Source organism: Protopterus annectens, chromosome 7.part1, assembly GCF_019279795.1.
Source record: "Protopterus annectens isolate FY-2018-M chromosome 7.part1, PAN1.0, whole genome shotgun sequence".
Taxonomy (NCBI): domain Eukaryota; kingdom Metazoa; phylum Chordata; order Ceratodontiformes; family Protopteridae; genus Protopterus; species Protopterus annectens.
In genome coordinates, this window is record NC_056740.1 from 348774737 (window position 1) to 348786893 (window position 12157).

Genomic DNA, 12157 nt, shown 5'->3' on the forward strand with positions numbered 1-12157 from the left:
TGGCCTACACTAATTGCACAGATTTCGGTGATAAGGCAGACAGTGTTGCCACTGCAGTGTGCCTGCCTACTAGGAGAGGAGGGCTCTGTAATGTATGTATTCAAAGAGGCTTGACAAAGCCCCTAAACCACGTGCAAGGGGGAGGGGTCTGAACAATGACAATGGTTAATGGCAGACAGTATTAAGTCAAAGAAGACCATCACTCAGCAAACAAATGGTAAGAGGGAACTGAACAAAAAAAGTGTCATGACGGCAGATAATGGCCACATTGGCCCACTTAATTATCCTTCTGTTTACTGGCCAAGATGCAGGTCTAATTAATTTAGCAGCTCATTCTCCACTCCCCAGTTCTAAAAGCTACAGTGTCACTGATTTTGAACCCAATATCTCTTTGAAAAGTTGCCCCACTGCTCCTTCTGTGAAATAACACTTTCTTAAATCTTCCTAGCTGTTGTAGTTCAGAACTAGTCCATCTTGCTGATCATGCTTGCCACAACCGAGTATGTGAATTACAAGCCACAATGCTTGCATAATCTGCATTTGGTAATGTACAGTTTTATTATTCTATGGTGGCTGTTATGCTCCTCAAGTTCTTATGGTCTACAGCCAACCAACCAATGAGACACTTTCAGATCTAGCTATTCCTTAACCAGTAGATATAAATTTAACTATTTCCTGTCTCAACTAAGTGCTTAAAAAAAACAGTCCATAATGTCTGACTGCTATTTTGGTAGCAGAGCTTCTCCATTGTTACACAACTTATAATACTATGTGCTATGTTAGCCACTGCTATGCACATTACATAAACGGGTTGCAGCGAGTTTCTGAATGCTGTGACTTATGTTCAGTCCTGACCTGACAGACACAAAATAATATAACACAAGTGACTGAAACTCACCTTGTCGAAAACATAAAAAAAAAAATTGCAAAAGGAAACCAAACAATTTCCTTTCCCAAGCAGTTAACTAAAAGTCAACCCCTACATTCAGATACACTTTGAATAGTTGTAGTGTTATGGAAAGGGGATTTCTAAATAAAGGTGTCAAGTCTGGGTTAAGGTTAGCACCCATTACTAAGGATGGGCATGGAGCGTCACCTCCCTATACCACCTTATTAATGTGTAATAACCCTAACCTAACCCTGTCCCTGATTTCCACCCTACACCTTAACTTAGAAAAACCCTTTCTGCAAGACTGCCACTACACAAGACACTCAGATGTGCATCACATACATTTGCACACATGCACAACAGTAAGCATTTCCCCCTTCCATGGCCCTTACACTAACCCTAACCCGCAAATACTCAATTTCCCACCCATAATGCCAAAACAGTCAGCATATCTGAAAGTTTTGGCATTACAATCCTCAGAATGCATACACATACACACACACTCACTTCATTTATGTTTCCGTCACTTGACAAAAAGTACATTCATCTACTTTCCCAAGCACTAAGCTCTCTCTACAAGGTGACTATTCGACCACGTGAAGGTAACATGATGCTACACTTTTATACTAACAAAACAAGCACACAGCATGCACATTTTGTAGGACAACATATTATCAAGTAAATTAAGCATCTGGTGTAATTGGTTATGCTTTAAATATCTTGTATTTATAGAAGAGACTCTGAAATGTGAAGAAATTTTTGACAACTGTTTTCTTTTTAGCAATCAAGAGATTCCTGCATTCTGTACAATTTCTTGTCATTGCAATAAAAACAATCTAAATGTTGTTTCATTTTCATACTCATCCACTTCTCACATTCCACTTACTAAGAACTACCATCACGTGGACATTTGATAACACTGATGACCCCTGTGTACAATGTCCTTTCTGTATAATCTGGAAAACAAACAGCATTGAAAAAATAGAATAAACGTGCAGAACTAAATATAGCAAAGTGCACAGAACAGTGGTATTATTTTTGAACTTAGTTTTTTATCTGACTTTCAAGATGTCACTTGCAATTTGCAGAACTGCAACAAGCATTTAGTGAAGGATAATATAAGCAGTGTGATTTAGTGGTTAGCATTAGGCCATAGAGCAACATATCCTGTTTAAATCTAACACAGGGTATGTGCTTCACTGAATAAGCCTTGTTGCTGTTCTCCTAGTGAAGACACTTATTTGTAACTTGATAAAAATTATTTTTAGGCAGTGCAGCTAAAGAAGTGTCCCGTGGGGTGCTTCAACAGGTACTTCTCTATCTTTTATGAAAAAACAATCACTGTTGCAAACATAAAACTGGCTCATCACACTGGAAGCATCATTGAGCATAAAAAAACAGTTTTGTTTCATTTTTGTGTGCTTGTACAGAAAATTCTGCCATGATGAGAGCACATCAAAGCCATAATATTTCTCTTTTCTAGTTTTGTTTTGTTCTTAATACAAGTCTTGACCTTCTTGTGCAATGAGTTTGATTCTCATGTCCTTGTGATAACCAAACAAGTCATACTGCAAACACTGCTTGTCACCATCTATGTGGGACAAACATATTTTCTTGTCAACTGTAGATAAAATAAGCAATGCTGCCACCTTGAGTATGGCACGAGGCTCTGTAACAGAGGCATTAATCTGAACACCACAGCGCAGTGCCAGCATTGCACTGTAATGGTTCTCACTCAACAGCACTATTCTACAAATTGTAAAATAGTTATGTCATACTATAATTAAAAATAAAGTCCTTCATTACAGTAATATGTGAACTGCAATTATATCATCAAATTCTAACATTACAATGCACAGCTTTGAAACTATCTCTATTTCAGTTCTTCACATGATCAGAATTGTGATGCAGTTCACAGGCAATTCCCTCGTTTCATATGGAGGGGATCTGTAAAAGGCAAACACTTTCTCTCTCATCAAAGGTCACTCAGTGCCTGTTTTTACCAAGATGGCCTGTAAATCTTCTGGCAGTGCAAAAATAATTCCATCTATGTGCAGTCTTAGCTTTTCCTTTGTTTCCTGCTTCAGTGGTAAATGTTCTTGCTCTGCCTGCGCCTACAAAATAAAATGCAAATTATATTTTTTATTTGTTATAATCTGCTGATTTACTGAATGAAAAAACAGTACTATATTACATAACACAACCAACACAACATTCAAAGGTCTTGTACATCATGGCAAATATACATTTCTAAAGACCCCTTCCTCTATCAGCTACATCCTACCCTAGACTTATAAAAATATTACCAGCCTAGAAAAAATATATCATCTTATTGAAACTAATACATCATTAACTCGCTTAGAACTATACCACTTTTTTTGTATACTTCCATTTAACATCCATAGCTCTTTGTAATGCACTGACATTTTTGGGGCTGGCTTCCTTAACTAAGTGAGTAACCAATTAATAAACAGCATAAGAAACAGCAAGGTGTAATTATCAAAAGGATACCAAGATTGTTAATTTAGGATTTCCTGCAGTGGGAGATACATTTGCCGCTTTTTATTCAAATGTTCATGTTTTTATTTACATTTTCATAAACAGTTGAGTGCTAATGAGAGGCATGGCATAAAATGCCATTGTGAAAGAAAAATACATTGTCATTGCCCATATGTTATACGCTATACTGGAGACATTGCGAGTTGTTTGCTAGTAATTACAAAGATATGCAATATTTTCATATGCAAATTAATACTTCCAAAACCAAGTGACTTACAAACTACTATATGGCATTTGTTGAAACCTTAGATGATGTTGAAGAAAAAAAAAAGAGTTATGTACTTACCATAACTTGGAATATGTGTTATCCAGTGTCATTATTCATCACGGATGGGTGTAGGATCCGACATCGGATCCGAGCTTGCAACTAGAAAGACAGCTGCTGAGCTCAAGCTCCTTCTCTTACCAAGATCCCTTGCTACACACAACCCTCAGATTGAGTTTGCTGGCTAGTAATAGGAGGCAGTGAATATTACCTAAAAGACGAAAGGACACTAAGGAACACATCCCTCACTAACTCCTCAATCATGGGAAGGAGGGTGGGAACGTGATGAATAATGACACTGTACATAACTCTTTATCTGATGCTATCCATGTCATTATTAATCACTGGTGGGTCAGAGTCCCCAGCTACTACTAACCCTGGGAGGCCTCATGGAAGGATTTGCCGGAGCACAGAAGAACCAAAGGAAGCCCTGCTCCTGGACATCAGGTCTAACTTGTAATGAGCAACAAAAGTATGAGGATTAGACCAAGTAGTAGCAGCACAAATCTCATCTAAAGAAAGTTTAGCCAAGAAGGCAGAAGATGTGGCTACTGACCTAGCAGAGTGAGCTTTGACTGGTCCAGTGAGCTCCAGGTGTCTGCTTTCGTAAATATAGGAAATACAGCTCATAATCCAATGAGAAATAGACACCTTGGAAACCGCTTGACCTCTCCTGGTCTGAGAAAAGGCAAAAAAAGAGCTGATCAGATTTTCAAAAATTTTCAGTCTGCTTGAGGTAAAAACGTAACTGCCTATGAATACCCAAACAATGCAACTGATATTCTCCTTAATTGGAAAAATTAGGAAAGAACACAGGAAGTTCAATTGACTGATTAAGATTCACCTCTGAAGCTACTTTAAGGACAAAGGAAGGACTGGTCCTGAGAGACACCCTATCCTTATGGAATACCATAAAAGAAGGCTTTATGCACAGAGCCTGCAAATTGGAGACCCTCCTGGCTGAAGTAACTGCCACCAAAAAGGCCATCTTGCAGGACAGGAATTTAAGGTCACAGGTCGCCACAGGCTCAAAAGGTTTCTGCATCAAAGATTGCAGCACCAGAGAGAGATCCCAAGGAGGGGAAGGATCCTTTACAGGAGGTCTGGGTAGAAAGATCAATTTAAAGAAGGCCTTGCACAGCCTAGAAGAAAAGGTAGGACTTTTGCTCATATAAAAGTTGGAGATAGTGGCCAGCTGGAGTTTAATCACAGGGAAACTAGCCCCATGTTGAAAAAGAGAGGCCAGGAATGACAAGATGTCAGGGACAGAAGCTGAAAAAGGGTCTAGATTGTGCTGTTTTGCCCAGATAGAAAATATCCTCCATTTGCTGGAATACACCTTCTTGGTAGATGGTTTTTGAGAAGCCAAAATAATGGTCTTAACTGGGGAAGGGAGCCTGGACTTGGAAAGAATCATTGGAATTGGAGGTACCAAGCAGTCTGATGAAGGGACTGAAGGTTGGGAATAGGAAGCCCCCAAGGATGGGAAATGAGATCAGGAATGGGATCTAATATCCAAGGCAGATATTTCAGATGAGACCAAAGGAGGGAAAACCACACCTAACGAGGCCAGAACGGGGCAATAAGGATGAGAGGAGTCTTCAGGCGATGAGTTTTCTGTAAGACTTTGGGAATGATGGGAGCTGAGGGATAGGCATACAAGAGACCAGATGACCAATCATGAACCAGAACATCCCTGGGTGACTCCCCCATTGGGGGGGGGGCGGATCAGGGCAAAGCATTTGGTGTATTTGTCATTGAATGGAGAGGCAAAAAGATTGCAGCAAGGGAGACCCCAGCTCTCGAATATCCGACCAGCCACTGACGGATTCAAGGCCACTTGTGAGGTCTCAGGATAAATCTGCTGAGTTTGTCAGCTAATACGCTGGAACTTGCAGGAATATGTGTTGCAAGAAGAAAGCGACTGGAAGATATCACCCATTCCCATACTCAAATGGTCTCCCTGCACAGGGGAAAAGACCATGTTTACCCCTGCTTGTTGATGTACCAGACTGCCATGTTGTCTGACTGAATTGTAATGGTCCGGAGAGGGAGACAGTCTTGGAAGGCTTGCAATGTTAGAAGGACTACTCTCATCTTCAGGACACTGATATGCAAATTGGTCTCTAAGGGGGACCATGTGCCTTGGACAGTCCTTCCCCAATAATGCCGCCCCATCCCACCCCAACAGGGAGGCATCTGTGGTCACAGTGCCTTGGGTTTGGGAAGACAGAAGGTTCTGCCTAGAAGATGGTCCTAAGCATGGAGCCACCAACCAAAGTGACGTCTGCAGACTTGAGAAATCCTGATGGTCATGAACAGGGGATGAAGATGGGCTAACCACTGCCCCACAAGGGTCCAATGTAGAACTCACATGTGATGTCTGGAGAGACGGACGAACTGAATCACCCCCGCCATTAAACCTAGCACCTGTAAGATTAAATGAACTGAGAGATGTTCCAGATCCAGAGGAAGACAGACCTGTTCCCGAATCATCTCGACTCTGCGTGGGGAAAGTGCTGCAGTCTCTGATGCAGTGTCCAGAAGGACCTTGATAAATTCCAGGCTTTTACATGGGGCATGATGAGATGTGGGCAGGTTGACTGGGATGCCTAGGTCCTGAAACAGACTGAGTGTGTAATACGTGGCCAGAATGAGTTGATGCCTTGTGGGTGTCATGAGAAGTCAATCGTCCAGGTATGGAAAGACCTGGAAATCTTGTTGCTGGAGATGGGTTGCTACCATTGCCATACATTTGGTAAACACCTGGGGGGGCTGAGGTGAGCCCAAAGGGCAGGGCTCTGAACTGATAGTGATTGGGCCCCAACCAGAAGTGCAGGTATCTCCTGGACTGTCTGTAGATTTTGATGTGATAGTATGCAACCTTGAGATCCACTGAGCACATCCAATCATCCTTGCCCAGAAGAGGCAGAATGGACTGAACAGTGACCATTCGGAATTTCAACTTCTTGACTGACATATTTAAAACACTGAGGTCCAGAATGGGATGCAGGTCCCCAGTCTTTCTGAGCACAAAAAGAAGTGAGAGTAAGTTCTGGACCCTTGTTGCCCTGTTGGGACCTTCTGGATGGGTCATTTTTGAAAGGGGTCTCGAACTTCTAGAAGGGCCAACTCCCTCTGATGGGGTAGAACATCTGGGAGAGATTTTTGAGTTGGAGGGGGCTGCAAAAAGGGTATGAAGTAACCCCTGGGATGAGAAAACATTAAATGTGTCAATGGCAGTTGTAGAATTTCAAGCCTATGTTCAGTACAAGATACAGTGGATATAAAAAGTGCACACACCCCTGTTAAAATGGCAGGTTTTTGTGATATAAAAAAAATGAGATCACAATAAATCATTTCAAAACTTTTCCCACCTTAAATGTGACCTATAACCTGTACAATTCAATTGAAAAACAAATCTATTAGGGGAAAAAAAAACAAACAATAAGCTGGTTGCATAAGTGTGCATACCCTTAAACTAATACTTTGTTGAAGCACCTTTTGATTTAATTACAGCATTCAGTCTTCTTGGGTACACACTTGCCATCAATTAAAGAGACTCTGATTAACCCCAAATAAAGTTCAGCTGTCCTAGTAGGATTTTCCTGACATTTACTCAGTTGCCTGCTACAGCAGAAGCCATGGTTCGCAGACAGCTTACAAAGCATCAAAGGGATCTCATTGTTGAAAGGTATCAGTCAGGAGAAGGGTACAAAAAAACTTCCACAGCATTGGATATACCATGGAGCACAGTGAAGACAGTCATCAAAAAGTGGAGAAAATATGGGACAACAGTGACTTTGCAAAGAACTGGATTTCCATCCAAAATTGATGAAAAGACAAGACGAAAACTGGTCAGGGAGACTGCCAAGATACCTACAGCAACACTGAAGGAGCTGCAGGAATTTCTGGCAAGTACTGGTTATGTACTACATGTGACAACAATATCTCATGTTTTTCATATGTCTGGGCTGCTGGGTAGGGTTGGAAGACAGAAGCCTTTTCTTACACAGAAAGACATCCAGGCCTGGCTAAAATTTGCAAAACAATATATACATCAAGTCTCCCAAAAGCATTGGCCACAATTCCAAAAAAAGAAGTTATGTCTTACCATAACGTTCCATCTGTGTTGTTCATCTTCTTTCATTCATTACTGATGGGTTCAGTTCCGAGCCCTCAGAGCCAAGTCGGCCTAATACCAAGCTCGTGCCAGCCAAAAACTCTTGAGCTAAGCTTCTACCCACAATGCCCTTCTCCCCATTACCTTATGATGTATAAGTAAAGCAGAGGCCATTTCTGCGCAAATGTCCTAAGACACCACTTAGACCCAAAGTATCCGCCTGTAGCCTTTGGCAGGGGAAGAAGGATGGGAAGTGATGAATGAAAGGAGATGAACAACACAGATGGAACATTATGGTGAGACATAACTTCTTTATCTGATGTTGTTAATCTTCTTTCCATTCAACAATGATGGGACAGAATCCCCAGCTACCTTGTGATCCTTGGGTGTTCCTTATGGAAGAACGTTCCTGAGTACCACTGAGCCGAAGGCAGCTCTCCCTCTGGAGAGCATATCCAATTTGTAATGATTGATAAAAGTGTCGGGTTTAGCCCAAGTGGCTGCTGCACAGACTTCATCCATAGAAGCTCTGGAATGGCTACAGACATTGACATAAATCTAGAAGAATGGGCTTTAATACTCTTTGGCATAGGTTCTTTTGCAAGTGAATAAATGAAACATATGTAGTCCCTTAACCATTTAGATAAAGTGACCTTGGAGATAGAATTTCCCATTCTAGGCCCAGGAAAGGAAATGAAAAGTTGGTTAGTTTTACGAATTGCTTTGGTTCTGTCTAAAAAAAATCTCAATTGTCTGTGCACATCCTACGAATGCAGGAAGTATTCCCCTTTATTAGAAAAATTTGGGAAAAAAATGGTAAGTCAATAGTTTGATTGATGGAAAAATCAGAAACAACTTTGGGGAGGAAAGACGGGTTTGTCTGGAGTGATACTCTGTCCTTGTGGAAGATTAGATAGGGTCTTTTGGTGCATAATGCCTGAAGCTCAGAAATTAATTCGGTTGATGTGATAGCTACCAGGAAGAGGGATTTCCACGACAAGAATTTGAGATCACATTTTGCAGTGGGTTCAAAAGGAGATTAAGTCAAAGACTGGAGAACTAACGTGAGGTTCCATGGCTCTATAGGCTGTTGATTGGAGGCCTAATATGAGAAACTCCTTTGAGAAAAGTTTTACATAAACGCAGCAAAATTAGGGGAGTACCATTCAATCCATTATGATAGTCTGAAATAGCCGCTAGGTGTACTCATATGGTAGTGGCTGCGGCTTCATCTTTGAAAAATATAGACAGGTACTGTAAAACTGCTGTGACTGGAGCTGAGTATGGATCTAGCATCTTTCCCTTAGACAAAATAGAGAATCTTTTCCATTTGTCCAGATATAGTCTTCTGGTGGATGGTTTATGAGAGGCCAGAATAATGTCACAAAAAAATGAGGAGAGGTCATCCTGCCCGGCAATTAATGGAAGTGGAGAAACCAAGCTGTCAGCCTGAGACTGCACAGGTTCGGATGACTCAACTCTTGGGGGTGAGAAATTAGATCTGGAAGAGGGTCCAGAATCCATGGTCGACATAACAGATGAGGCCGAAGGAAGGGGAACCAAACTTGTTGAGGCCAAAAGGGGGCTATGAGGATCACTTTACATTTCAACCGAATGGCTTTCTTTATGAATTGGGGTATCAGAGGAATGGGAGAATAGGCATATAGTAGTCCCGTGGGCCAACTGTGGATCAGAGCGTCCCTCTGGGACTCCCCCTCCAGGGGAAATAGGGCAAAATAGCTGGTGCATTTGTTGTTTGACGGGGAGGTGAATAGGTCACAACAGCTGAAGATTTCTGCCACTACTTTGGGATTGAGAGACCACTCATGAGGCAAGAGGATACATCTCATCTCAACTTGTCTGCAATCACGTTGGAAATTCCCAGGATATGCATTACTATCAGGAAGTGGTTGGAAGCTATCGCCCACTGCCAAATTCTCATGGCCTCTCGACACAGGGGATAGGACTTGGTTCCTCCTTGCTTGTTGCTATACCAGACTACTGACATGCTGACTGAACTGAACTGCAATCGTTCCAGAAGGAAGAACAGGTTGGAATGCTTGCAATGCTAACAGCACTGCTCTCAGTTCTAGAACGCTGATATACAAGTTGGCTTCCAATGTGGACCATGTGCCTTGGACTGTCTTTCCCTGAAAATGACCCCCCCCACCCCACCCTATCAGGGAAGCATCCTTGGTCACAATGTCTTTGGGCTGAGGGGTTTGGAATGGACAGTTCCAAAGTTCTGTGTCTGGCCTCATCCACCAAAGATGGTCCTGTTTGCAAGAATTGGTTATCTGAATCTGAAAGCATATTGGTATGGAAGCTGCCATGGATCCTAGAATCTGAAAAACCTCTCTCACTGAGACTTTGTTTTGACAGAGTATCATCTGGAGCTGAAGCTTTAATCTTTGAAGTCTGTGAGCTACACTAGACAAGAGCAGGTGTTGAAGACTGTTTCAATAAATTCTATCTTCTGGGCTGGAGCCAGATTGGATTTCTCCCAGTTTATAGTTATCCCCCAAAATTCTGCCAGTGTAAGGGTGGAATGCAGGGCTGTTGCCAGAAGATGCTTGGTGGGGGTGGTAAGGAGGCAATTGTCCAGATATGGAAACATCCGAAATCCTTGTAATCTCAAGTGAGCTGTAACTACTGCCATGCACTTTGTGAACACTCTGGGGGCTGTAGAGAGTCCAAATGGCAGGGCACAAAACAGGTAATTGGCTCCCAGCTGGAAGCGAAAGAGACTCCTGGAGCATTTTTCCATTTTGATGTAGTAATACATGTCCCGGAGATCTATTGAGCACATCCAATCACCTTCCCTTAGAAAAGGGAGAGTGGACTGAACCATGACCATCCGGAATTTGGTTTGGGCAACAGATTTGTTTAAATTGCTGAGATCCAGAATCGGTCTCCACTAAAATCTGGATCCGCATTGGTCTGGTGGGACTGATTGGATGACTCTTTTTTGATACAGCTTGTTTATTTCTGCAGCTGTTTCTTCCCTTTGACTGGGTGGAATGTCAGAAAGTTTTGATGGAAGCTTTGGATAAGCGATGAGGGGAATAGTGCAGCCTCTGGTTATGATCTTCTGCAGCCAACGATCGGTGGTTATGGAATGCCAGGCAGTTTGGTATAGAGAGAAGCAACCCCCGACTGCTTCCAGAGGAAAGCAATCGGGCCGCTCTTCAGGAGCGCTGATAAGGCTGCCCAGCGAAAGAATCCCTGGGTCCCTGATTATGCATACCCCCTCTGCCTCGGTAGGGGCATCTTCCAGAATTGTTACCCCCTCTGCTCCTGGGGGTATCATCACTGTGTGGCAGGGAAAGGACCCTGAGTTTTTTTGTGCCACATTTTGCCACTTCTCTGACTCCTAAAAAAGGAACGTTGAGGGTTGGAAAAACGTCGACCTACGGCAGACAGGGTCTTACCATCCTGCTCACACCTGGCCAGTGTCCTTCACCTTGGGGCCAAAAAGGGAAGATGCTTCAATGGGATTATTCAGGAAGGAAGACTTGAAAGGGTCTGTGAGGTCACAAAGGCGCATCCAGGCATGGTGTCTCATAACTAGCATGAACCCACAAGCTCTAGCCACCCACTCGGTTGCGCGGGAGAGCAACCTCATGGATGAACTGGAGACTGATTCCAGGGTTGTGAGCTGTGAAACAACTTTATCCCTTGCCTCATCAGACATCTGCCCTGCGAGTGTTCCAGAGAGTTTGGAGATCAAGTCTCTTTGGTGCCTCATAAAATGTGCCAAGTAGTTCAGGGACTGTATGGCGAAGGTCGCTGAAGCAATGACTCACTTCCCCTATCTGTCCATGGACCGAGGACTCTCTGTTGGGTGAATGGACAGTAGGACTCTCCTCAGCGAGATCCTTTTTTGTGGCTGCCACCACCACCATAGTATCAACTGGTAAACCTCTGGACCAATGTGGGTTTTCGTCGGTGGAGAAAGAATCTAGTCAGGTCTCCGAGGGATCACCTCAACAGAATCAGGGTTCTTCCAAGCGCGTTGCACCACGAGCTGAACTAGCTCGTCTGCAGGCAGGGTCACCCATGAAGTAGATGCCCAAGCACGGAAAGCCTGCAGAAACACGGACTCCTCAGAAGACGGGTTAATGGACTTCCAATCACCCCTCTGTTTCAACATTTCAAGGATGTCCCCAAAGGAGACATCATCAGGGGGTGACTGTGGGGCCCCTTCACCATCATCAAAATCCATGTCCTCCGTTAGAGACTCCTCAGGTAAGTCTACGTGCTTCCTCTTGCATGATATCCTCTGTGGGGCCTCCTCAGTGGGGACATCTGAGGAGGACTC

At 43.0% G+C, this 12157-nt stretch overlaps 1 protein-coding gene across 2 annotated transcripts in view; it reads right to left on the reverse strand.

Annotated features, from left to right (window-relative positions):
* Positions 1-1593: 1593 nt before the first annotated feature.
* DENND6A (DENN domain containing 6A) overlaps positions 1594-12157 on the reverse strand; it is a 1110795-nt gene continuing 1100231 nt past the window's right edge. Inside the window, exons 20-21 of one of the 2 annotated variants that reach the window (XM_044078774.1) lie at positions 2893-3003; positions 1594-1845 (exon numbers count right to left, since the gene is read on the reverse strand). In XM_044078774.1, coding sequence (XP_043934709.1) covers positions 1750-1845; positions 2893-3003 — 207 coding nt within the window. In that variant the 3' untranslated portion in view covers positions 1594-1749. Of the gene's footprint in view, positions 3004-12157 lie in introns of both variants that reach the window. The other variant, XM_044078775.1, reaches the window with a different exon arrangement.